The 26,940-nt window shown below is 51.2% G+C and overlaps 1 protein-coding gene across 4 annotated transcripts; it reads left to right on the top strand.

Moving 5' to 3' along the window:
• On the top strand, nt 1-26,940 carry UPP1 (uridine phosphorylase 1). 4 transcript variants are annotated; one of them, XM_045864969.3, is made up of 9 exons: nt 1-255; nt 6,451-6,523; nt 15,776-15,840; nt 20,627-20,744; nt 23,328-23,486; nt 23,843-23,957; nt 25,510-25,719; nt 25,938-26,084; nt 26,640-26,940. In XM_045864969.3, exons 3-9 carry the CDS (start codon nt 15,797-15,799, stop codon nt 26,795-26,797), a joined length of 951 nt encoding a protein of 316 aa, XP_045720925.1. In that variant the 5' UTR covers nt 1-255; nt 6,451-6,523; nt 15,776-15,796; the 3' UTR covers nt 26,798-26,940. The 4 variants fall into 4 exon arrangements, with proteins under 4 accessions (XP_045720925.1, XP_064431565.1, XP_064431563.1 ...); XM_064575493.1 differs by lacking the exon at nt 1-255 and adding an exon at nt 473-494; XM_064575494.1 differs by lacking the exon at nt 1-255 and adding an exon at nt 1,002-1,022.

Here is a 26,940-nt window from a genome sequence, read left to right as displayed (position 1 = left end):
CCATCTGCTGCATAACCTCTGCTGTTTACTTTTTGAGGTTGACAAGAGGTTTCCTGCGTGGCGGAGCGGTTTAATGAGTAACAGGGATGTCCCCGGTGACGCACCACCCCACCCGCCGTAGGAGGAAAGAACTTTGGGCGGAGTTGGGGGCAGCCTTCCCGGAACGGGGCGGGGAGGGGGCAGCGGCGGCGCGGTGACCCGGGCTCCGCGCGCAGACCTAGATCCGAGATTGACCCTGCCGGTCCCTTTGCGCAGGTGAGTGATCCAGGCCGGGCTTCGGGATTCCGCTTTCGGGAACCATGCTTTCGCGTCACCTGCTGGGGAGGTGACTCAGCCGTTGGCTGGGAAGGATGTGCGTGGAGCAGGAGCGCGGGGAGGGGAATACACGGAGAGGAGAGGGCTCACGGGGAGGGGGCACTGCGAACAGGGTGTTCGAGGAGGTTGAGCAGGATGCGCGAGGAGGATGAACGCGGCGCCCAAGGAGGACGAGCCGGGTGCGGGGAGGGTGGGGGGAAGGTGCAGGGAGGGGAGTATACGGCGAGGGCTACGGGGAAGGTGCTCCGGGAGCAGCGCGCGCGGGGACGATGAGCAGGGCGCGCGTGGAGCCATGTGCGGGGTTGGAGGAGAGCAGGTTCAGGGAGGCGAGTATGCGGCGAGGGCTGCGGGAAGGGTGCGCCGGGAGCAGGGCGCGCGGGAAGGATGAGCAGAGTGCGGGGAGGATGTGCCATCCCGGAGGATGCTGAGAGAGCGCTCAGAGGGTGCGTGGGGAGAATGCTCTGGGAGAGGGGATGGGGCTGCATTTGGGAGCAGGGTGCACAGGGAGAGCGCTCAGAGGGTGCGGGCGGGGGAAGAAGGATGCGCTTCCTGACCCGGTCACAGCCGCCTCGCTCCGGGACCCGCGGCCGCGGCCGAGCGCAGCCTCTGTGATCTCTGGTGGTGGTGGTGGGCAGAGTGGGGACTGTCTTCTCCGCAGCCCAAACCAGAGAACACCTAGAACTCCCCCCCTTTTCTTTGGGGGAGAGGTAAGTAAAGTTACCTTTTGGAGGATGATTTTTACTCTTAAAAAACAAAATTCCACTGAGTAGGCTTGAGGACCCTATTGGCTTTATTTGGTCACTCACCAATGCCGCAGCATCCCATCCAGCAAGCAGAAAGGAGCTGCGGGGAGCTGTACAAAGGGAAGAGTTTTACAGGCAGAAGGACGGGCGAGGGGGTGAGGGGAGCCTGATGGTGAGGGGATAGGGACCTGCAGGGACTAGATAAAAGTTACTGCAAAAGGAAAGGATTGTTCCGGCAAGGTCATCTTCCTTTGGGGGAAGGGCAGGAGTCTCTCACTATTGTGAGCAGGTGATTGCAGGTGGACTGGTTAAAGGTCAAATTTCTGAGAGGCTAATGGGTTAGAACTGTCAGAAATTCAGAAAGAACAGAAATAAAGCCACTGATTCACCAGAGTAGCAATTAGTAAAAGTTTATTATGCGCGCCTGGAAGAGACAGTTTGCAAACAGGGGGCGCTCAAACCAGAACATGGAATGGGGCTTACAGGGATATATGGTTATAAAGCAGCAGGAAGGCAGGCATTGTTCTTCACAGGGCTTGGCTACAAAGTTAGAATCTTCTTAAATGGTAGGGAATTGGTCCCCGGTTACCTCATACCCATCTTGGGGAAACTGTAAGTTTCACTCTCAATTTCCAGAGGCATAAGGAAGAAGTGGCTGGGGTCAAGTTAGTCTTGTAAAAAAAAAAACTTCACATGACTAAATTTATCTTCTGCTTGGATTTTTTTAAGGCTGGTCTCCCATTTGGTTTTTATTTAACGGATATTAAGTCTTGGTTTGCTGTCCTGGGGCAAGTGAGTCCGTTTTGGGTCTCTTTTCTTTTCTTTCTTTCTTTCTTTTTTTTTTTAAGATTTTATTTATTTATTTGACAGAGAGAGAGACACAGCGAGAGAGGGAACACAAGCAGGGGGAGTGGGAAAAGCAGGCTTCCCGCAGAGCGGGGAGCCCGATGCGGGGCTCAATCCCAGGACGCCCAGATCATGACCTGAGCCGAAGGCAGACACTTAAACGACTGAGCCACCCAGGCGCCCCTTTTCTTTCCTTTCCTTTCCCTTCTCCCTTTCTTTCTCTCTCTTTCCTTCCTTCCCTCCCTCCCTCTTCTTTCTTTCTTTCTTTCTTTCTTTCTTTCTTTCTTTCTCTCTCTCTTTCTTTCTCTCTCTCCCTTTCTTTCCTTCTTTCTTTCTCTCTCTCTCTCTCTCTCTCTCTCTCTCTCTCTCTTTCTTTCTTTCTTTCTTTCTTTCTTTCTTTCTTTCTTTCTCTCTTTCTTCTCTCCTTCTTTCTCTCTTTCTTCTTTTCTTTCTCAAACCTCGAGAGCCCCCGTGGATGAAAGCATGCATTGAACCAACATTGAACAAGTGTTACGGTATGAATATTGACATCCATTTGTCCAGCAGGTGTAAAGAGAAACCACAGTCAAAAGTTATAGGGCAGAGATAGAATTGGCAGGGGGAGTGGGTCCTTTTACAATTTGTGTCTCTGGTAAACTGTCCAGCGACCTGGAAGCGCCCACAGGGGGGACGTCGTGCAGCCTCAGAGGCTGTCCACAGGTCTGTCTCCCTTCCAGGTCAAGGCTTGGCCTGGTGACCTGCCAGATGACTCAAGGTCGCTGGTGGCAGTCTTCCTGGCCAACTTGGAACTGGTCACCCATGCCAGAGCTCAGCCGCGCACCAGGCTGCTCCCTTCAATGGGGTGTGACCTAGAAACGCAAAAATCTGGGGTGCCTGGGTGGCTCAGTTGGTTAAGCAACTGCCTTCGGCTCAGGTCATGATCCTGGAGTCCCGGGATCGAGTCCCACATCGGGCTCCCTGCTCAGCAGGGAGTCTGCTTCTCCCTCTGACCCTCCTCCCTCTCATGCTCTCTGTCTCTCATTCTCTCTCTCGCAAATAAAAAAATTTAAAAAAATCTTAAAAAAAAAAAAAAAGAAAAAGAAACGCAAAAATCCGGAGATCAGGGCTACTTTGAAGGCCATTGAGGCAGTCCTCAGGCTGCACTGTCCTCCCCTCCCCAGGCGCCCCCACACCGTCCTCCCTCCTGTGCTCCCTTATGCCATTGTCCTCCACCCTGCCCAGCCCTGCCGTGCCCCACCTCTCTGGCTCCTTGACCCTCCTAAATCTAGAGATTTTGGGTTCCTTTCATTGGCTCTGAGCTTGGCTTTTGAAGGATTAGTGATTTCGGAGAACTGAGTGGAAGTCTAAATCTTAAACCCTTAAAAAGGTTTTCACACCCTGCCGTACCCTTCCTGGCTGCAGTCCTGTGTCCCACCTTTCTCTGAGTCAGGCCTCCAGCCTGCCCCAAACTCCCCTAGGCTCAGCCAATCTGTCCTTTTCCTCCCCTTCTTGGAGGCCAGACTTCGGGCTCTTTCTACATAAGCTTCATGATCCTACAAATCACATTCTTAGCTCCAGGGCTTTCCACCCTGGTGGGCACCAAGTAACATTTTAGTTATAAATAATAATAAATAAGCTTTTTACATGGGCTTTTGTCCAAGAGGACTTTGTTATCTTTGCTGATCATTAAATTAATACAAATGCATTGTTAAGAAAACAAAACTCGGGGCGCCTGGCTGGCTCTGTCTGTGGAAAGTGTGACTCTCGATCTCGGGGCCAGGGGTTCGAGCCCCACGTTGGGTGTAGAGATTGCTTAAATAAATAAAACTTAATAAAAAGAAAGCGACCAATATAAAAACAGGAAGTGAAACTTGCAGCTTTTCCTACTCCCTAAAGATAAACGATCATTTTCCTCCCTCTCTTTCACACACACACACACACACACACACACACACACACACACACACTCTGTCTCTCTCACACATTTTCTTTTGAACTATGTTCATTCCAAAAAGTTTCATAGGGGCACTTGGGTGCCTCGGTTGGTTAAGCGTCTGCCTCGGGCTCAGGTCATGATCCCAGCGTCCTGGGATTGAGCCCATGTCTGGCTCCCCTGCTCAACGGGGAGTCTGCTTCTCTCTCTGCCCCTCCCCCTGCACGCTCTCTCTCAGATAAACAAAATCTTAAAAAAAAAAGGTTTTATAAACATTTATACACCAAACTATTTACACTGAATAGCCCACCTATCTGATTTTTAGTTTAATGGGTTAAAACTAAAAACAACCCCCAGGAAACCGAAATCAACTGTGGGGTTTTTTACAAGTTGGATCAGGCAACAGGTGAATGGGGAGCCCCAGGTGCTCACAGCAAAGGTTCCTCCCTGAGAGCCTGAGAGCCAGAACCAAGCCCCCATTTCTCTGGGAGGCTGAACCTCTGGGGCAGGAATCTAGGGACACCCTCCCATTGTTTAGAGAAGCACATGGGGTCCTGGGGAGTTAAGAGGAGACTTATCTTCGGGAAGCGGACTTATACTCCCCTCTGTGTGAAGTTTGAGGATTGCTGCCTGCTCTCCATGGAAGCTCCATCCCTCAGGACAAAGGGACACCAAGTGTCACAACCCTCATCCAGTGCTGACCATGCTCAAAGATTAGACTTTTGAAAGACAGCTTTGAATCAGTGTTTCCTTCTGTAGTGACAGGACGTGGCCCTGATCACCCCCTTGCTCCCTTGATGTCCCTCTCGTGTCCTGGGCTCCCCTCAATTGTTGGTTGGGGGCATTTGCCTTAGACCCCGAATTCCCACCCGCCCTGTTTTCCCCCAGCGAGCCTTATCTCTCACTTTTCAAACCCGCTTTGTGAAGACACCTCAAGCTTTATTTCCCCCATGAGGCGATGCCCACAACCACCTTGTGCTGAATCATGGCGTCTCCAATGAAACAGCCCTCTTTAGCCCCATGCCTAGTGGATGACACTCTTCCCTAACATTTAGCTAGACACAGGCATTCCTGCCAGCCTCATCCTAATACCACCTTCCAGTCAGTCCTTAGGATTTCATCTCTGGGATCCAGAACCTACCCCGCTTTTCTGTTCCTAGCACATCTCTGCCCAGGCTCTGGGTCCCTCCAACTGTGCTGGAATCATGTGTTGGGGAGAAAAACGTCCATCCTCTTAGGTGCAGTTCTTGGGGGACTGCAAATTAAAATGACAAAAGAGACTAGCAAGAGAAAAGATGGATTTTTATTTATGTCTACAAAGGGAGTTAACAAAAATGTGGCTCTGGGAGGTGGTTAGAATTTGGGGGCTTATTTACCATCTTAATAGGGCGTGGGGGGGCACAGAGGGACACTTCTGGGAGAACAAATGGCTTCTGGGGGAATGCAGAAAGGGCATCTGGGAAAACAAAGGACTTTGGAAAGATAAATGATTTCTTAGGAAAACAGGATGGTAACAGTGTCTATTTGGATTTTTCTCAGAGAAGAGATTACAGTTGCTCCCTAGGAGATAATACTTAACAATCGAGTTCTTTTAGGAGGCTCTGCCTGTAGGCAGACAAGGGATTTCAGGAGCTCAAATCTCTGTCATTCCCTACCTCAACCTTTCAGAGGCCCCCAGTCACCTTCAGGTGCTGCTCAAATTTAATGGACACCCTGCCTGAGCACTTGGCCTTTGATCTTTCCCCAAGGTCAGTGACTGATGCAGGTCATGCTTAGCACTTTCTGGCATCTTACAGAGAGATAATGCCTTCTCTAGGGATGTCAGTAAATAGATGAAGCTTTTCCCCAGTGAGCTAAAAGCACCACGTAAGCATCTGCATGCACCTAGCAGCCTTGTTCGTTGGGGGGGGGGAACAGGAGGGAGAAGGTCAGCCCAAGCCTTTCATGGATGGGCAGTGCAGCTGAGGGCTAAATCGGGGACCGCGTTTTGCAAGTTGGCATCTACGCGGGAGACAGGAAGTGGAAAGGGCACCAGGGTTCGTTCTGAGATGCCCAGATTGCAAGACCCGTTTTATACCCTCAAGCACGGATTATCAGGAAACGCATTATTTGCCTCATCTGTGGAAGGGGAAATGTCTGGGGTGTGCGATAATTTTAAATCAGCCAAACAATTGCAACAGCGCTTGTCAGAAATCTGCCCTAAATTCCACCGATGACCTCTCTTGGTTAAATTGCACCAGAGGGGTGTTTGGAAATCCCCATCACCCCTTCCTCACTGAGCACCCGGCCCTCCCACAGGGGCTCCCTCCTCTGGTTGAGGAAGGGTCTCCAGGCCTTTGGTCTAGATTTATGTTGTGAGCCGGAGTTAAGTGGACCGGGATGGATGTTGGGGGGCAGTGGACCCTGCAAGCAGGGGCTTGTCCTCCTTTTCTAAGCTAAACCCCAGCGGGCCAAAATCTGGCCTCGTCTCGAAGCGGACTGCACCGCTGACCAGCTTGAGTTCCTGATTCCTTTGAAGGTTGAAGAAATACAATGTAGCTTTGTTCCTTTTTTGCCAACTGGGAAACCCCTTTTGAAATACAAGCATAGCACCATGTCCCTAAATAGTTATTACCTCTTTCCTTCTTATCACAGGGGCTTCTTTTCCAAGAGCAAACACCCGCTCCCCAGCGCTGCCCCTTCACCTGTGGCCGCTGGAAGAGTCTAGGTGAGTAGGCGGCTGCCCACGAGGATGGACGGGCTCCTGGTTTCAGCCCCTGCTCCTCCTGCTTTACCCCCTCCTGGCTTCGACCTTTCTGCGGGCAGGTGGGGCGATGGTAGAACGTATCCTTGGGAGAGTGAACTGTGTCTCTGAACCTTAAGCCAGGACTGGCCATGCAAACCCGCGCACAGAGCCACTCTGCCTGCAAGCATCCTCCGTGCTTAGCAGGGACCTTTCCAATCAGAGCATTGCCAAAGTCTGTGGTTTTCTCCACACCAAGTTGGTTCAATCTTTTACTGAGCGGGGGCAGTCTTGGGGAGGCTCACAGTCGGGATGGGGTGCCTGCGAGCGCTAAGGGTGCCAAGGAAAGGGGGCCGGGCGGACTCAGTGGGGCAGTGCAGGGCAGGGACTGGGCAGGGAGATGGTTTCTCTGGTTCAGAGGCAAGAAAAGCAAGCAGGTGTGGACAATAGCACTTGCTCGGGGCGAGGCCAGACAGGATGCTCTCTGCGGCTTGGTTTCCTTTTTTGGATTCTGTCTGCTGCTCCCCCCTACCCCCGCCCCCTGCCCGCGCCGGGAAGACACGTCTAACTCTTCCTCTTTTGAGCTCTCTGCCAGCCCACCGGCTCCCCACCCACAGAGGAGAAATGAGCATCCTGGAGGGTCCTGATGGTTTGGGGGAAGGGGGTTGCTGCGAGCAATGCTGCTCTCACTGGGGAACGCTGTGGCCCTGGGGACGCAGCTGTGAGACCCCTAGCCTCCTCATGGGATCTCCTTGGAGAAGTGAGAGCCTGAGGGGGAGGGCAGGAGGGGTGGACCCCAGCGGGCAGCCCGGGGCCAGTCCCCGCAGGGTGCTGCTGATGGTTGCATTTCCTGGAAGCCAGACTTGGGCCGAAGCCCGGCTGTCTGTGTGGATTTGTCCCATGGTAGCTGTGCTTGCCTGCCTGGAATTAGGACCCAAGGTTCTGATCACAAAATCTGATGACAGTTCTGACGCGTGTGTGGGTTCCTACCGCTGCCCGAATGCAACTCACTCGGGACACCATCTACCCGGAGACACAGACCCACAGGCCGAGGGTCGAGGGTCGGTCCCCCAGCACCGCCCTCCCCCACGCCAGCCCCACGTGCAGGCTGTCACCTGGGTTCTGACCCACCAGCCACAGACCAGAGGTCCCCACGACCCCTCCCTGGGTTTGATGAAACCACTGGGGCAGAACTCAGGGAGACGGTTTACTCCCTAGATCACCGGTTTGTTATAAAGGGTTAACTCAGGAACAGACACAAGAGCTGCCCAGGGCGGGGTCTGGGGAGGGGGCGTGGGGCTCCCATGCCCCCCCACACACATGGCCCGCGGTCCCCACATCTCCACCTGCTCACCAACCCGGGAGCTCTCCAGACCCCATCCTTTTGGGATTTTATGGGGGTTTTGTTACACGGGCAGGATTAATGAAATCATTGGTCATTAGTGATTGATTCAACCGGCAGCCCTACCCCAGAGGTGGGGGTGGAGCTGAAAGTGCCAGCCTCTAGCCACGAGATTGGTTTCCCTGGCAACCAGCCCCCATCCTTAGGCGTTTTCCAAACATCACGTCATTAACATAACAAGAGACATCCCCTTGCTCACACCTTTTAGAAAATGCCAAAGGTTTTAGGAGCTCCACGCCCGAAATGGGACGAAGACCAAGCACTGTTGACCCTCAAACAGCAAAGATCTGAACTGGGCAGATCCACTTACATGTGGATTTCTTTTGATAAATACACAAAGTGCTGTAAATGTATTTTCTCTTGTTTATGATGCTTTAAATAACATTTTCTTTTCTCTAGCTTCATCGTAAGAGTACGGTACATAATACATATAACATACAAAATAATGTGCTCACTGACCATTTGTTTCCCGGAAGGCTTTTAGTCAACAACAGGCTAGTAGCAGTAGTTAGGTTTTTGAGGAATCAAACGTCAGAGGCACCAGGTGGGTTTTCCACTACGAGGGGCGTCAGCTGTCTTAACATCCCATACCCGGCGCCCCACCCCCCCAGTTCAGGGTCAACTGTATGTATCTGTTAACCTTAAAAGCTAAACTGCCAGGGAGGGGGGCGCCTGGGTGGCTTAGTGGGTTGAGCATCTGACTCTTGGTTTCAGCTCAGGTCATGATCTCAGGGTGGTGGGACTGAGCCCCGTGTGGGACTCCATGCTCAGCGGGGAGTCAGCTTGTCTCCTCCTTCTGCTCCTCCCCCCTCAAATAAATGAATGAATAAATAAATCTTATTCTTTCAGATTTTATTTATTTGACAGAGAGAGAGATAGTGAGAGCAGGAACACAAGCAGGGGGAGTGGGAGAGGGAGAAGCAGGCTCTCTGCTGAGCAGGGAGCCCGATGTGGGGCTTGATCCCAGGACCCTGGGATCACAACCCGAGCCGAAGGCAGGCACTCAACGACTGAGCCACCCAGGCGCCCCAATAAATAAATCTTAAAAAATAAATAAATAAAACTGCCAGTCACTTTACCAGCAACACTTGGGTTTATTCAGGAATGAAAGAGAATTACAACCCTGGGCAAGGGAGCTGTTGCGAAATCCTGGGCCAGCCAGCCCGGGAGGCAGAGGAGAGGCACACATTTTCAGGAGAACAGGGGTCAGGGGGGTGAGGAAAACTTCTTGCCCTCAGGCTGGGTTAGTAGAGCAGTATCCACAGGCAAGGTCATGTCCTCGTAAGCTCCAGTCTGCCTTGTCCCGCTGGGTCTTCAGTTGACCACGAGCATCGGGCATCCCGGACCATCTCAAAGAGAGAGTCCAGGAGTTCCCAGTTCAGAGCGAGTACTGACAATGCCTTTGACCAACGCGTTTGGAGGGTCTCTACAAATGTTGCCAGTCGAGTCTTCGTAGCACCCTTAGTATGTCCGACCAACCCTGAGGACTGAGGATGGTGTGTCACTGAGGATAAAGTGTCACAAAACCAGCCAAACAGCACAGACTTGTTGAAGCTCCTGACTGCAAAATGGGCTCTCCGGTCACAGTGTAGTTCAGGAGGGGATCCCCAGGCAGGGATCATCTTTCCTCATAGGATCGTAGTCAGAGAAGAGGTGTTGGCCTGTCTACAAGGCGGGGCTTTAACCCAATAAGAAAACTTACAAACTACCATAGGACTAAAACCTATTTGTATCCGTGACACGGAGGGATCTGCGTGAAGCCCATCGGCCAAACCTCAAATGGTCCATTGGGCAGGACGGGTACATTTCCCGGGATTGTATTTTGGACAAGTGGGACAAGCAGCGTCCCCACCAATATTGGTTCGTGAACGCTGTTGTTTTCCCAGTAGACCAATGGTTCAATGTGCGTACAGTTGTAAGTACTGGGAATTTAAAATTTTCTGGTGGGGCCAGCTTGTTATTTGGTGTAAACCCAAATTCTCTCTTTTATTAAACCAACAGTTATCAGATTTCCAATATTGAGTTAACTTTTCTGGGGCCGACTGTTGGGCATCTCTGGTCCATTTTTTCTAATCGTCATTTGGAAGAGCATCTCTTTGGAATATGACAGAGGTTTGGCTCTTGGGCTCCTTCAGAGCAGCGTTTGGGTGGAAATAGCAGCGACGTGGTTTCCTCTGGCCTCCAGGGAGTTGATTCTGGAATGCCCACAACGCTTAGTAATAGCTCAAGCCACCAGCAAAAGCATGGCACCTAGTTAATGTTGGACCTAGGAGCCATTTTTTTTTATTCTTATGTTAATCCCCATACATTACATCATTAGTTTTAGATAAAGTGTTCCATGATTCATTGTTTGTGCGTAACCTAGGAGCCATTTTTAATCTTATCCCCAGGGAAGGTAAGAAAACCTGTTACCTCCATTCCCAAATCTGGAGCTTCCTTCCCCAAAGGCATACTGACTGTCAGCATAAATGTTTGTGGTTTTGCCCCCTTGGCTGAAACACGAGCTCAGGTGAGGGCGTTAAAATCAGCCCGACAGCCTGTCGGGCGCAAGGAGCCAGGGGTAAAGGTAGGGCCTCAGTGACTCCCAGCGATTTGCAATAGCACACCCAGCATGATATTTTATCCTTTAAATAAGAAACCATCAGGAAACCGTGAAAAATCTGCACTGGTTAGAGCAGGGCCCTGTAAATTGTCACTGGGAGTCAACAGGTGATCTGTCAACGTGAAGCCGTCCTGGGGAGTTTTATGCTGGAAGGACAGAAAGATGGTAGGGTTAAGGCTACTGGAACCAGAAAGAGTTATTATTGTAAGAGGGGCAGTTACCATGAGGGTGTCACAGGAGGTGAGGTGACTGGCTGAAAAGTCTTTTTTTTTTTTTTTTAATTTTATTTATTTGAGAGAGAGAGAGATGGAGATAGTGACAGAGAGCACAAGTAGGGAGGGGAGGGAGAAGGAGAAACAGACTCTCCACTGAGCAGGGAGCCCGATGCGGGACTCGATCCCAGGACCCTGGGATCATGACCTGAGCCGAAGGCAGACGCCTAACGACTGAGCCACCCAGGAGGCCCCTGGATGCAAAGTCTTGAGCGTCGGGAGAATTTCGGAGGCCTTCTGCATGGGCCTTAACTAAGAGGGTAGTAGCAAGAATGGCTCTGAGGCCCCCAGCCATAGGGCCTAATTGTTGGCTTTGATGCCCCATGGGGCAATGGTGGGCCCCGTGTTTCTGGGGTGAGCGCTCAAAGGGTATCCCCTTCCTTCTCATGTACAAGGAGGGAAAAGGGACGTTGATAATTAGGATGTCCGAGGGCAGAGACTTTTGTTAGACTTTTCTTTAAAGTCTCAAAGGCCATGTCATCCACCTCTTTCTAAAGAATAGGGTCAGGTTTGTCCTGACTTTGCTAAAAGTAAAGCTCAGACAGACTGAGCCGTGAGGGACAAGCTTGGAATCCAATGTGAACAATAGCCAGCCAGCCCCAGGAAGCCTCCTAACTGGTGCTTGGTTTTCAGTTTTGGGAAATTCGGGATGCCTTCGAGTCTACCTGGATCCACCTCAAGTCCTCGTTCGGAGATCAGGTGCCATAAATATTGAAACTGACTTGGTGCAAACTGCAACATTTCTTTGGAGACTGTAGGTCCCTTTCAGGCCAAAAGTTTTGACAGGGGGAGGCTGCCTTCCTGTGAAGAGGTCCAAGCAGGGAGCAGAAGGGCAAGTCATCTACACATTGTAACCAAGTCGAGGCTGCGGGAAACTGTGTGTCATCCGAATCAGCCTTTGAAGGACCCTCCGTGTCACCCTGGGGCATGACTGCCCAGCTATCCTGCTGTTCTTCCCAAGTGGAGGCAGAAAGACACTGGCTGTCCTTACCGAGTGGAGTACTATCCATGCACCCCATAGGTCAATTACGCGGAAACTTTGCTTTCAGTGGGAACGCGTGGGAGTTAGGAACAACAGGGTCCTGAGGGGTAACGACGTTACTTACCGCTCAGAGGTCCTGGCCATTGGGTTCCCTCCCAGGTAAAGTAGGGCTATGACTAGTACAGGGGATCGTGAGGCCCTGAGCCTCAAAATTCTGTATCCTGGGCTGGATGCCCCGAAGGGCTTCTTTATTTATAGGGCATTGGTTAATTCTAGGGAGAGGTTTGGAGGGATCTATCTGAATCTTGTTGGGAGGTGCACTGTGCATTTTATCAATAGCAGTTGAGGATTTTGCCCAGAAAGAGGCTGGTAGCTGATCCAACAGGAATAAATGATCGGTGTCCCCAGACTCAGCTGTGGTCCCGCCAGAGACCGCAAACAAAAGACATCAGAGGTCATTTAATTCCGCTGGTTGGCTATTCTGATCGCTGCTGTCAGATTCTGGAATTATCTTCCCCTTCGGGGAGAAAGAAATTCTGGCACGATACTTCTCTAGGGAATCTCAACCCCGTAAACGAGTAGGGGCAGAGGGATTGAGGAGAAAAGAGTGAGTACCTCTCAAAGGGAATAGGTTCAGAGGCGGGAACCTGTTGAGATTGGTTGGAGACCCCCACTACTTGGACCGCTTTGGTGCTCTGAGGGGCTGCTTTGCAGCCGAGGGCTGGGCCCTGAGAACATAGGTCCTGTGTCACCAAGGACAGAGATCCATTGAGAATCTGGGGAGTGGTTTCCCTGAGTTGATTAAGAGGATTGGAAGAGCCCCAACACTGGGAATGAGGAGGAGGGAGAAGAGCTTAGCTAGCGGGCTGAAGGCACCGGGAGAGCTTAAACCCCTAAGAGTCCTTTATCCAATGTCCTGGTTCTGGCAATATCAGCAGAAACTAGGCTTTTTGCTCGGGGACCTTTGTTTGATGGAGTTGAACACTGGAAATTTTAGTGGTCTTTCCTGTAGGTGACTCAGCTAGGGTGCGAGCAAACTGGTTTCCAGGGCAATTGAATCCGGGGGCAGACCATGTTTCCCATTCCATCCTGGGCCTTTTAACGAAAAGGAAAAGATCCCAGATCAGCCCAATAATAAACACAGAGTTAAAAGGAAGACCAGAACTTTCTTTAAAGTCAGTTTGGAGTCAATCATAATAATGACAACCAGATTCATCAGGCTTTTGTGCGCAAGCCTGAATTTTGTTCCAGTCATCCGGCTTCGGAAAAGCCATTCTAAGTGCTCGGTGGAGATTTCCAGCGAGTGGTCTAGCATCTTGCCAAAATTCGGGGGTCTGTTTCTCTAAATCCTGCTCAGGATGTTCCCACTGGGCGGGTTTTATCCAATGCTTGGGCTGGCCCTCAGCCACAAGCCTGTGGCCCAACTGCTACAAATCCCAGAAACCAGGTTGGTAAGTTTGAGTAACTCTGTTAAATTCTCCAGCAAACCTGTGGGGGTCCTCAGCTACCTGGGGGACCCTCTTTACCTCTGGCTCAAATTCAGCCTTAGTCCAGGGAACTTAGGAAACCTGGGGTCTATTTAGATCCCCAGAAGACTTAACTTTGAAGGAGCAGGGGTTTTAATAGGCTCAGGAGAGGAGGGAGCAGAGGGAGCCTCAGAAGAAAAGAGGGTTTGACAGAAGGATGACAAGGCCAGGGTGAAGATAGGGCAGATGGCGGCCTCGCCTCTGTGGATGGAGAAATAGGGGAGGGGAAGAGGCCTCAGAAGCTCCCCCTTTTTCCCATTTATTTATTTATTTATTTAAAGATTTTATTTATTTATTTGAGTGAGAGAGAGTAGGGGAGGAGCAGAGGGAGAGAGAGAAGCAGACTCCAGGCTGAGCGCAAAACCCAACCCCGGGGCTCCATCTCATGACCCTGAGATCATGACCTGAGCTGAAATCAGGAGTCGGTTGCTTAATCGACTGAGCCACCTAGGTGCCCCCCTTTTTTCCTTTTTAATTGCTTGTTTGCCTCATTTAGTTTACTAACTGTATTTTGGAGAGAGGCAATTTCAGATTCCAGATCGCGCTTGGAAGCTTCAAAATACCAGTTGTAGAAGGAAGTGCGTTTAGTTCTGTCAATTTTAGGACCGTGGTTGTCCAATTCAGCTTTGAGAAAATTAAGTCTGGGGAGATGGAAAGTTCCCCATAACGGCCATTGGAAGTCTAGATCTAAATTGCTTCTGGTTAAGTCAGCCCATTTATTTATAAACGCACGTGCCGCGGGACCATTATTTTTAAACATAAAACAGGCCGCAGTCCTAGTAGTGGGGGGAGGGGGGCACCCTCAAAGCATTTTGACGACTGGGATCCCATTTCTCTGATTCCTTTTGGAATCAAAGGCCACCCAGTTTCTGGAAGAATGGTCCAGTCCCAAACAGAACTCGGACCGAAGGCCAACGCGGTTTCATCACAGTCCGAATCAGACTGAAGGCCAAACGAATATTCTCAGAGATGCTTAAAAAATGCTTAAAAGGGTGCCTGGGTGGCTCAGATGGTTAAGCGTCTGCCTTCGGCTCAGGTCATGATCTCGGGGTCCTGGGATCGAGTCCCACATCGGGCTCCTTGCTTAGCAAGGAGCCTGCTTCTCCCTCTGCCTGCCACTCGCCCTGCTTGTACTCTCCCTCTCTCTCTCTCTGGCAAATAAATAAATAAAATCTAAAAAAAAAAAATGCTTAAAAGATGCTTAAAAAAAAACAACAAAAGGAAAAAAAAGGTCAAGGCCTTGGTAAATCCCAGGTAGAGCGTAAAGGGCTTGAGCACAAAGCATGGGGCTCAAAATCCAGGAGAACACTTGTCCTCAAGCCCAGCTTTGGTGAGAAAACAGTGAGCCCAGCAACCCCGTGGCTCGTGGCTCGTGCACCTGTCTGCTCACCGACCCCGAGTCTTCTCTGGCTCCCACCTCCGATCAGCAAGTCATGTTAACCTTAGAAATAGCCACAGACAGCTACTTTACCAGCAACAGATGGCTTTATTCGGGAATGAAAGCGAATCCTAATTCAGGACACAGCAGGTCCAGGAAACCAAGGAGAGGCACGATTTGTAAGGAGGAAAGGGGTCCGTTGGGAGGCTGTTAGGAACTAAATCCCATCGGAATAAGCTGGGGGTTGGAAGTGTTGCAGTTTCTCATTTTCTCTGGGTTTCAGATTTTGCTAAAAGAGGTCAGTGATAACAGTTATCGACACCTTTCTCCAAAAAGGGCCTTTGGGGAGCTATGTTAGTGGGCTCTAGTTTCTTTTTTTTTTTTTTTAAGATTTTATTTATTTATTTGACAGAGAAAGACACAGCGAGAGAGGGAACACAAACAGGGAGTGGGAGAGGGAGAAGCAGAGTCCCTGCCGAGCAGGGAGCCCGATGTGGGACTCGATCCCGGGACTCCAGGATCATGACCTGAGCCGAAGGCAGTCGCTTAACCAACTGAGCCACCCAGGCACCCCTGGGCTCTAGTTTCTTGATCGCTGGCTGGTGAGCTGGCAGGTTGAGAACCCGTCCTGGCTACATGGAGCAGATTCCACTCCCGGGCTTGGTGACCCCTGGGTCACTGGGTTAACCTGGTTCCTTTTTCCTGTCCCCATGGCAGGACATGGGCTTTATCAACCGAGTTCACCTGCGGGACGCCTGGGTGGCTCAGTTAAGCATTTGCCTTCAGCTCAGGTCATGATCTCAGGGTCCTGGGATTGAGCCCCGTATCGGGGTCCCTGCTCACCGGAGAGCCTGCTTCTCCTTCTGCCTCTGCCCCTGCTCATGCTCTCTCTATTATATATATAAATAAAGTCTTTAACAAACGAAATAAAAAGTCTGTCCCAGGTCCTGACGATGCACTCCTGCTTTCAGTTCGACACTGCCCCATTCCCGTAGAGTTCTACCAAACAAACTCGTGAGGTCTCGGGTATGCCTGAGTTTATTCTTAAATAATATTCTGTGTTGTTTTCTCCTAGGGTCCTGCCCCCGTTGAGAGAATGGCTTCCTCGGGGCCCCAAACAAAGAAACATGACAATCACAGGTGAGGCTCCAGCTGACTGCGGGCCAGGTTGGATTTTGGGGTTTATTGTGATTATGTCATGACATGCATTTTCCCAAGAGCCGCCATACAGGAACATGTTTGACTCTTGTGATGGAGCCTGGGGCCTCGGGGGATAGGTCCAGAGGCTCGGGGACTGACAGGCTAACAGCTCTGCCCTCCGCCCTTGGCCCCTCGGGGTCTCAGCCGGGCAGGCCGCTCTTCTGCAACACAGCCCTGCTGCCTCCCAGCTCTGTCAGGGTTCTGAATCTTAAATACTTCCTTTATGGTTTTCCAGAACTCCACTTTGTGATCCTGCCGGCCCCTCTTATATGTGTATTTGTGCATTGAGGGCAAAGCGAGAATTCCTGCCTTCATCCTGATTCCTACATGGGCTTTAAATCCAACAGGATTTTGGTTTCCTCGCCTCCCCACCCCCGCCCGCGTCCCCCCACCTCTGCGGGGGCTAGCAGGGACGCCCCGTCCTGCTGCAGGGCATCTCCGGGCCCTGCTGGCCTTCCTCCTTGACAGCCCCTGGGTTGTGTGTGTCGCCCTCTGGGAGCCCTGGAGCTGGGCTCCTGGGTCGTCTCTCGGGGGAGGAGTCTCAGGCATTCCCGGTGCCCTCCTTGGGCCTCCCTGGACTCCCACATGGACACCTGTCCTCCCTCCCTCCTTCCCTGGAGGCTGGGAGGGCTGTTTTCACACTTCGGGATGTCTTGTGGACATGACTGCAGAGATAAAGTTCTAAGTGTTCTAGGTCACTGGCAACCCAAACTGCTCTGTCCTATATCCAGGCCCCTTGGGTGCTGGTGGGGGAGAGGGGGTTGAAATGGGGCTGAGAAGGGGGCACAGGGCATCAAGGGCCATGGACGGGACTCAGCTGGAGTCCCCCGCTGCCCTGCCCTGCCCCGGTGACCACACTGCCCTCCCTCACTGCTGTCCTTGCCAACCACTGGCTTCTCACTGTCCCCCCGAGCTGAGAGGCGGGTGTGGTGTCTGGAGCTCAAAGGCCAGCTCATGGGTGCAGCCTCTTGTGAAAGATCTTAATTTTTTAAAGATTTTATTGATTTATTTTAGAGAGAGAGAGAGCGGGGGGAGGGGCAGAGGGAGAGAAAGAGAGAATCCCCAGCAGACTCCCCGCTGAGCACGGAGCCGGACGACATGGGGCTCGATCCCACGACCCTAAGATCGTGACCCGAGCGGAAACCAAGAGTCGGCGCTCAACCAACTGAGCCACCAGGCTTCCCTCCTTTTTTTTTTTTTTTTTTTGAGAGATCCTAATCTTTAAAGTGAGCCTCTAAGGTGGGGATACGGCTAGGACCCCACTTCTGTGGTGCTCATGAGCTTTAAATGCAGTATTATGCACCAGCTCTGGATAACATCATTTCCACCGCAAAGTCGAGTGCCTCCCAGGTATTACTCTGTGTTCCTTGTGCCCGGCATAGGGCCCCGTGTGGGGCCGGTGTGGGATCCAACTCTCCCTCCCTCCCTCCCCCAGACTCCCTGCCCTAGTCCCTCCTAGTCCCCGAGCACCTGTCCCGAGCCACCTGGGCATCTTCTAGAACCAGCCAACTCTCATTCATTTCGCATATTGTTCCAGCGATATTTGTTAAATGAATAAAGTGACAAAATAGAGCGAGATAAAGTAACTGGAAACTGTATCTAGAGTAGAGAACCAGCGTTCCAAGTAAGGCCTTTGACATGTTATTTTAAAACCTTCCAAAAAGTCCATTTGAACCTGTTCTGCTTCATGAAGCTACATGCCCAATTAATATACTCGAAAACCATTGCTGTTCTTCACAGTCAGATCCCATTTCCTTCTCTTTCTCTACCTGGAATCGGAGAGAGAAAAAAACAAAGTTGAGATATGTTGAAATATGGGGCAAAGTTGTCTCAATCACATCCTGTTTTGACAGCTCCGACTCTTGCCGGTCAGCCCTTACTCAGTCCCCGCTGTGCTCTGAACATCCCGAAAGAGTGTAGCCACCACCTTGCATCAGCGATGGTTTCACGAGAGGGTGTGATGTCAGTTTTCCCCGCAGCCGAAGGGAGTATGTGGGTGCATGAGGTGCCAGCCAAACCCCAAACCCACGAACCGACTCCAGGCTGGATCTGATGCCCGAGAGCAAGACAGAGCCTGTCCCTCGCCGGCCCTCCAGCTCACGGAAGTCACTGGTGCTTGCTCCGGCTGCACCCCGCCCTGGCATCGGGGTGCTCCCGGGCTGCCCTGGCTTACAGCTCTTCTGGTGACAGCTTAGAGCCCTTTCCCTGCCAGACTTCCAGCACCTCGGAGCAGACAGGGTCTCCCGGGACTGGGGCCGGGCCGGCGCTCCGCACGGGCGGGCGGGGACTCATGCCTGACTCCCTGGCAGTTTGCGGATCGCTTGCTTTCTGGGGAGATCACCCGGGTCGCCGCCCCTAGAGCAGCAATACGAAAAGGGAAAAAAAAAAAAAAAGGAAATTGGCATTATGGCTATCCAGAGCATCTGGTTGGTTGGGACATAAGTGTTTCCAGTTAGATTTTGAAATATTAGACACATCTCCTAAACGCTCCGCACCCCCACCGCCCTCCCCACCGCAAAGGAAGCGACTGCTCCCCTGAGGGCCTGAGTCACATGACGCATCTCCCCAGGAGGTTCTGTGCCCTCCTTTCTCCCAAGTCACCTGCGTTGCAAAGCTGCGTCTCCTGCAGCTTGTCTCTTTCCTTCTTTCTTTCTTTCTTTCTTTCTTTCTTTCTTTCTTTCTTTCTTTCTTTCTTTCTTTCTTTCTTTCTTTCTTTCTTTTTCTTTCTTTCTTCTTCCTTCCTTCCCTTTCTTTCTTTTTCTTTCTTCCTTCCCTCTTTCTTTCTTTCGCTTTCTTTCCTTCCTTTCTTCCTTCCCTCTTTTTTCTTTCTTCCTTCCTTCCTTCTTTCCCTTTCTTTTTCTTCCTTCCCCCTTTCTTTCTCTTTCTTTCTTTTCTTTTCTTTCTTTCTTTCTTTCTTTCTTTCTTTCTTTCTTTCTCTTCCTTCCTTCCCTGTTTCTTTCTTCCTTCCCTCTTTCTTTCTTCCTTCCTTCCTTCCCTTTCTTTCTTTCTTTCTTTCTTTCTTTCTTTCTTTCTTTCTTTTTCTTCCTTCCCTCTTTCTTCCTTCCTTCCTTTCTTTCCTTCCTTCCCTTTTTTCTCTTTCTTTCCTTCCTTCCTTCGCTCTCTTTCTTTCCTTCCTTCCCTCTTTCTTTCTTTCTTCCTTCCTTCCCTCTTTCTTTCTTTTTTTCTTTCTTCCCTCTTTCTTTCTTTCTTTCTTTCTTTCTTTCTTTCCTTCCTTCCCTCGCTCTCTTTCTTTTTCTCTTTCTTTCCTTCCTTCTTTCTTTCTGCCTTCCTTCCTTCCCTCTCTCTTTCTTTCTTCCTTCCCTCTTTCTTTCTTCCTTCCTTCCCTCCTTCTTTCTTTCTTTCTTTTTTTCTTCTTTCTTTCTTTCTTCCTTCCTTCCCTCTTTCTTTTTTTTCTTTCTTCTTTCTTTCTTTCTTTCTTTCTTTCCTTCCTTCGCTCTTTCTTTCTTTTTCTCTTTCTTTCTTTCCTTCCTTCCCTCTTTCTTTCTGCCTTCCTTCCTTCCCTCCCTCTTTCTTTCTTTTTTCTTTCTTTCTTCCTTCCCTCTTTCTTTTTTTCTTTCTTCTTTCTTTTTTTCTTCTTTCTTTCTTTCTTCCTTCCTTCCTCCCCTTTCTTTCTTTCTTTCTTTCTTTCTTTCTTTCTTTCTTTTTTTCTTCCTTCCTTCCTTCCTTCCTTCCTTCCTTCCTTCCTTCCTTCCTTCCTTCTTTCTTTCTTGAGTTAGATTGAAGAGGAAACAGATCAGTGGGTTCTGGACAGAAAGTCACACTCAGAAGGAAGAACAAGAAAGTCCTGAGTGCCCTGACTCAGGGATCCATATGTGTCTCTGCACCCCAGGGGCCCGGCAGGCCAGGGTTTGGGGGAGCCCCGCTGCCCGTGGGAGTCAGTCAGGCATGGATGTCGAAGGAGGTGCGTGTAAGGGTGGCAAGCTGGAGATGCAGTGTAAGTAAAGTTTTATTGGAGCACAACCCCACTCGCCTGCATGTTGCCTGTGGTCCCTTCCATGTGACAACAGCTGGGTTGAGTTGTGATGGGGCCCCTGTGACCTGCAAAGCCAAAAATATTCACTCTCAGGCCTTTAATGGAAAGAAGTTTGCTGACCCTAGGCCAGTGCTGTGCTGTCCAGTAGAAATAATAATGGGAGCCACACACACTTTCAAGCTGAAAGTGAAGACCGCTGAAAAGAAAACCAAAGTGGAAAGATGTCTTCTCTCCCTCCCACTGGGCATCGCACGGAAGCCCTGGCAAATGCAGCCAGGCGAGAATAATTACATACAAGGTGCACTGCAAAGGTCGTCTCTGGAAGGGAGAACTAGAGGCAATTCTTTTTCTTGAATTTCCATCCGCATTTTCTACGTGAATGTAGAAATAAGCAAAATTTCGAAATAGAGCCAAGGTCATGTGTCGAATGAAATGGAGTTGGGTAGCCTACTGGCTATCCTCTTTCTAATCAGCATCTTGATCTTTGTACTTTCCTGTGCTCTTCTGAGCTCTTTCTGATCAACCTCCAAACAGGGGCCCGGGGTGTGAGGAGGGGAGACGGGCAAGGAGGAGGGGGCAGAATGGAGACAGGGAAGTGGGAGCGTTTGTGGGCCGGGTGGCCTATCTCACCCCATGACGGGCCACACGCATCTCGCTGACACTGGGCACCTCTGTTGCAGTGGCCCCAGGCGCTGGTGCTCCATAAACCTTTCACCTCCTCTTTTGTAATAGTGACCACCTTGTACAACCCACCAACCCAAACGTAGCAGCAATGCAAGAAGACGTCCTCTACCATTTCAGTCTCAGCACCAGCACGCATGATTTCCCTGCGATGTTCGGAGATGTGAAGGTAAAAAACAGGGCTTTCGATCCTGGGGGTTCGTCTTAAGATCAGCCTCCTTGTAGATGATATGGGTAGACTTGGCGACAGAGGACCAGGTCATCAAGTTATCTTGTCACCAAGGGGGCACCTGGCTGGCATGTGACTCTCGATCTTGGGGTCGTGAGTTCGAGCCCCAGGTTGGGTGTGGACATTACTTAAAAATAAAATCTTAAAAAAAAAAAAGTTATATCTTCATCAGATTTTTACAAATCGTTACTTTTAAACTATGTAAACTAATGAGTGAAAGAAAACTAAGTTCTGCCATACTGGTCCCTAAATAATCTCTTATAAATTCAGCATGTAATGGGAACCACATACAATAAATTTCCGAATGCCCCACTGAGAGAAAAGGAAAAAGGGGACACAGAACTTTCTGTAGAGGAGCAAGGGATAATAAGTGAGTAATTACATGTGTCTGTTTGTGATTTAAGGTGTGTGTATTTATCTTTTTTGTAATGGCTTATTTTGCTTCTAATCCTCCCCCCCACCCCCCAGAGTCCTGAGTTCCTCAGGGCTGGTTTATCCTGGCACAGGACTTTTGAAATGTCTGATCCCTGTGGGTACAGATGTGCTAATGTTTAGAGTCAAAATCAAAACAACCAGTGAGTGTCCCAGCAGCCGCCATGTTCATTTCAAACCATGAGACAAATCCCCATGTGTTCTTCTTTTTTTTAAATTTTTTTAAAGATTTTATTTATTTATTTGACAGAGACACAGTGAGAGAGGGAACACAGGCAGGGGGAGTGGGAGAGGGAGAAGCAGGCTTCCCGCCGAGCAGGGAGCCCGATGCAGGGCTCGATCCCAGGACCCAGGGACCATGACCTGAGCCGAAGGCAGACGCTTAACGACTGAGCCCCCCAGGCGCCCCTGGCAACCACCAGTTTGTTCTCTGTATTTAAGAGTCTGCTTTTCTGTTTGTCTCTTTTTTCTTAGTTAGTTAGTTTCCTAAATTCCACATGTGAGCGAAATCCTCTGGTGTTTGTCTTTCTCTGACTGACTTATTTCAGTTAGCATTATACCCTCTCGCTCCATCCACGTTGTTGCAAATGGCAAATGTCGTTCTTTTTTTACGGCTGAGTAATATTCCTCTGTGTGTGTGTGTATACGTGTGTATATATACATATACACACACACACACACATATATATACACACACGCATCTGTATCCATTCATCTATTAATGGGCACTTGGGCTGCTTCCATATCTTGACTATTGTAAATACTGCTGCAATAGACATAAGACTGCATATAACTTCCTGATTAGTATTTTCATTTTCCTTGGGTAAATGCCCAGTAGTAGAAATACTAGGTCATAAGGTAGTTCTATTTTTAATTTTTTCAGGACCCTCCATACTGTTTTCCAGAGTGGCTGCACCAGCTTGCATTCCCACCAACAGCTTAGGAGGGTTCCCCTTTCTCCGCATCCCCGCCAACATCTGTCATTTCCTGACTTGTTAATTTTAGCCATTCTGACAGGTGTGAGGTGGTATCTCATTGTGGTTTTGATTTGAATTTCCCTGATGCCGAGCGATATTGAGCACTTTTTCATGTGTCTGTTGGCCATCTGGGTGTCTTCTTTGGAGAAATGTCTATTCAGGTCATTTTTAAATATCAGATTATTTGTGTTTTGTTTTTTGGGTTTTTTTTGCTGTTGAGTTGTATAAGTTCTTTTTATGTTCTGGATAGTAACTCCTATCAGACATGTCATATGCAAACATCGTTTCCCACTCAGTAGCTTTGTCACTGAGTGACGGTTTCCTTTGCTGTGCATTGTGGTCTTAATTTATTTGCTTTCCACGCATTAGAATTTAACCTAAAATTTTTTCTAGGCTATGGAAACGTTGTCATGTTTAGAGACAATCATTCTTTCATCATCAAACTCCTTAAAACTGGCTTATGTACATTTCCCTCTTGGGTAAAACAAAATGAAAAATAAGTTATTGTATGTGGCACTTTGCAGATGAAAGGTTTTCCGTCTCTGAGAGCCACCTACCCACGTGATAGCTCCCAATTCCCCAGCCCCCACTGGGCCCTTGGCTCTTTCTACACGGTGGCCATCTGACTGTTGGATGGCAGGGGAGCTCTTGGTTAGAAGCCCATCTTACAGAGGGGCTGTGGGGTCCTGATCGTACAGCGAGGAGTCCACATCATTGTATTCCAAACCTAGGCTCCCTCCAGGCGCTGACCGAGCTGTGCACACGATGGATAGAACCTGGAATTTCCTCCCCAGAGAGAGAGCAAGGGTCTGGTTTTCCTGGGTTGTGTGGGATGGATTACACAGGGGCCTCGTGCATGGAGCAGTGATCCCATGACCCAGTCAGTGCCTTTCAAACTGGGTGAGCATCCAGATCACCACTGTCTGAATCACTCATGGAAGCACCCATAACGGGGCTCCCCAGGCGCAGTAGCTCTGGGCTGGGGCCAGGGACCTTCGTTACCTGCAACATCTAGGTGACGCTGATGTTGGTCGGGGGTCCCCCCTGGAGGGAACCCTGCTACAAAGATGGTGCGCCGGGCCCGGACTGACGGGGCTCTGTTCTCTGGCCGCAGTTCGTGTGTGTCGGGGGAAGCCCTACCCGGATGGAGGCCTTTGCCAAATACATGGCCAAGGAGCTGGGCCTTGACCACCCAGGTGTGGAGTATCCCAACATCTGCAGGGGGACCGACCGCTACGCCATGTTCAAAGTGGGCCCCGTGCTGTCTGTCAGTGTGAGTACCTGCCCTGGCGCTGGGCTTGGGCCTCGGGCTCTGCCAGCACCCTCCCCGGCCTGCCCTCTGCACCCACGGCCCGGGGCCCCTCAACACCCGTGTCCTCTGTCAGAGTGGGCACGGCGAGCAACCGTCCAGAGCACTCCGGGGTGCAGAGACGGTATTCAGCTCCAGATAACGGGAGCAGGTCGTTGCTTCCCCACCGAGCCTCCCGGGGTGGCGACCTGCGTCACAGCTATGTGCGTGCTCTGGCACCTCCCAAAGTGATGTTTGGACATCCCCCTTGTCCGACTGCCGGCTTGACATGCCCAGGGGCACCCACCCTGACACACGTGGGTGCTTCTCCCTGGTTCCAGCACGGCATAGGCATCCCCTCCACCTCCATCATGCTGCACGAGCTCATCAAGCTTCTCTACCACGCCCACTGCTCCGACGTCACCGTCATCCGCATCGGCACGTCCGGCGGGATCGGTAAGTGTGCAGGAGGCCTCCGCGCGGGGCCAGCATTCCGCACACGAGGACCTGGAGCTCCCTGTGGGCAGGCCCCCCGGGCAGGGCGGGCTTGGGTACTTGGAGCGTCTACCGGCTTTGTCCGCAGAAGCTCATCAGCAGAAGAAGCTCGTTTTGTTACTTTTCATCCAGCCGATTCTCCCAACCCAGCCCCTGGAAGTAGGTTGCGGAAAGGTGCGGGGCCCGGCGTTGCAGAGCCTCGTCCTCTTGGGGTGATGTGCTCGGAACCTCCTTGTCTGCCTGCCTGCCTCTCTCCCTTCCTTCTAACCGCTTCTCTGCCTTTCTCCTGTCATCTGCGCCTCCCTATTCCTGCAAGGATTCGAACCACCGTAGGAAAAAACCAACAGGAAAATCAAAGAGAGAGATGGAACACAAAGCTAAGTGTCCTTAAGTTGCCTAAAGGGTCCCCAGGCTGATCCTGAGCGTGTTGTTTTGTTTTGTCTCTGAATGCCAGAGAGAGAGCAAAGAGAGGACAGGATGCATTGAGAAAGCCCAGGGCACATTTGCTTTACGTAAGCTGCTGGCTCTCTTGACTCTGACAATCCCACCCGGGGGCTCAGGGCTGCCCTGTTCCTGGCCCCCTCTGGGAGGGGCTCACACGCCCCAGATTGAGGGTGACGAGGACAGCAGAAGGGGTGTGACATCCCCGGGCTTGTGAAGGAATGAGAGCCAGCAGCTGAGTGCCCTGAAGGTTAAGCCCCAGGGTGGGAGCAACTCCACTGACCAGAATAGGGACCAAAACAGCATGGGAGAGAAAGTCCAGATAAATACACAGGGGACCAGGACATGCTTTGTCACGTTTCCGGAAACGGCTGATGGGGGGCTCTAGAACCATCCCCTAGCTTCCTCGTCCCTGCTTCCTAAATGTTTAAGAAACCCAACTTCCCTTTCAGGTAAGTATTCGGAAAGGCTCATGATCACATCCCACACAAAGTTATTAGAAGATCAAAGAATAGGAGCAGAGTGATGTCCCTACAAATGTGAAAATGCCCCAGGAGGGGATGCCCAGGAAACTTGGGAAGTGGAACCCTAGTATCGCAGGGATCAAAGGAAGATGGGATTGGCTGGGAGTCGGGAGGTGCTGGAGCTGGGTTTGGGGTGCATAGGGGTTCCTTAGACTCTTCTACTTCTGTAGTTATTTGAAATCATAAATAATGAAAAAGCACAAAGCAGGGACCAGGTAAGCACACTGTGGTCACCTGAGCGGTGGCGTGTCAGTTAAAATCAGCAAGGGCTGGAGGACTCAGAACACGTAACAGGGACAGGGGGTCCCCAGCAGTTTCGTTCTCTTTGCTCTTTTCTCTTCCGTATTCTCTGCAAGGCTTATGCATTACTTCTATCATCAGAAGAAAGAATTTGAGGCAGAAAATGGATCCTTAGCGATTGCCTTTTAGAACGTTACCAGGTGTCCCGGTATTTTGGTCTGTAGATGGGTCATTTTCCTTTCTGCGTGCGCTCTGCGGTGCCCTCCCCACCTGCCCTGCGTGGCCGCAACACCTGCTTCTCTCTTCAGGTCTGAAGCCTGGCTCTGTGGTCATCACCCGGCAGGCGGTGGATGCCTCCTTCAAGCCAGTGTTCGAGCAGGTGGTCCTGGGGAAGCGGGTGGTTCAGAGGACGCACCTGGACGAGGAGCTCGCGGAGGAGCTGATGCAGTGTGCTTTGGATCTGCTGGAGTTCCCCACGGTCCTAGGGAACACCATGTGCACCTCAGACTTCTATGAAGGTGACAGGGAGGGGTCTCCATCCTGCCCGGGGCTCCTGTCTCTTCCGGGTTTCCATGGTGCCTAGAGTGCTCTGCTTATGGGCGGGCAGGGCCTGGAGGGATCCGAAGTGTCCCTGTGTCCTGGCGGGTAGCACAGTCCTGGCATGCAGTAGGTGCTTACTATGTGCAAGTGGTGAGCACACCCAGGTCAACGTTGGCACATGTGCATGTGTCTTCAGGGCAAGGCCGTCTGGACGGCGCGCTCTGCTCCTACACAGAGAAGGACAAGCAGACGTACTTGCAGGCAGCCCACTCGGCTGGCATCTGCAACATCGAGATGGAGTCTTCGGTCTTGGCGGCCATATGCGGTGCATGTAGCATCCCAGGTAGGCAGGCGAGCGTCTGGTCACCGGGGTCCCGTCCAGATCCTCCTCCCGCCCCCATCACCCACCACTCACCGCCTGCCAGCCGCGGCTGCCTTCCACCCACCCTCCCCCGAGGCAACTTTCTGGATGGGGTGGCATTGTCCAGCCCTATGCTCGGACACCTTTGACTGTCAACACCATCCAGGGCGGGGTCCTCAGTGGCTGTGCAGTGGCTAGCATGCATGGAGTGGGACGAGAAAGACCCGCCTCCACTCAGGTCAGGAGGCTCCCGACGCTGCCGTGAGCCTGCTTTCAAAGCTCCTTAGACTTCTGATTAGCGGTTAATCCATCCCCAAGTTCCTAGGCTCGCCTTCGGGGTCCGCTCCCCCTTCCAGAATTCCCAGAAGCCTGGCTTTCAAGGGACTTGCTTGAAAGCTTCTTTCGAGGTGAAGGCGGGGAGGAATCAGGCGAGGACAGGGCAGGCCTGCGGGACAGCCGAGGGGACGCCTTGCCTGTCTTGGGGAATTCACTTGGAAAGCTGGTGCTTGGCTGTGACGCGGCGTTTGCTCTCTGCAGTGGCCGTGGTGTGTGTCACTCTGCTCAACCGCCTGGAGGGGGACCAGGTCAGCAGCCCCCACGAGGTGCTGGTCGAGTACCAGCAACGGCCACAACGGCTGGTGAGCCACTTCATCAAGAAGCGCCTCGCGGCCGCCCGAAACCCCCTGAATCTCTAAAGATGCGCGGTTACAATTGCTGCAGATTAAGTCACCATCGGGCGCCCGACCTGCTCAGTCATGAGAGCATGCGGCTCTTGAGATCTCGGAGTCCTGAGCTCAAGCCCCACGCTGGGTGCAGCGATTACTTAAATAAATAAATA

Source organism: Mirounga angustirostris, unplaced genomic scaffold (assembly GCF_029215605.1).
Source record: "Mirounga angustirostris isolate CCGP_5_RB_7025 unplaced genomic scaffold, mMirAng1.0.hap1 SCAF_12, whole genome shotgun sequence".
Lineage (NCBI taxonomy): Eukaryota > Metazoa > Chordata > Mammalia > Carnivora > Phocidae > Mirounga > Mirounga angustirostris.
The sequence above is the reverse complement of the archived record's forward strand: the minus strand, read 5'-3'. Positions and strand labels throughout refer to the sequence as shown.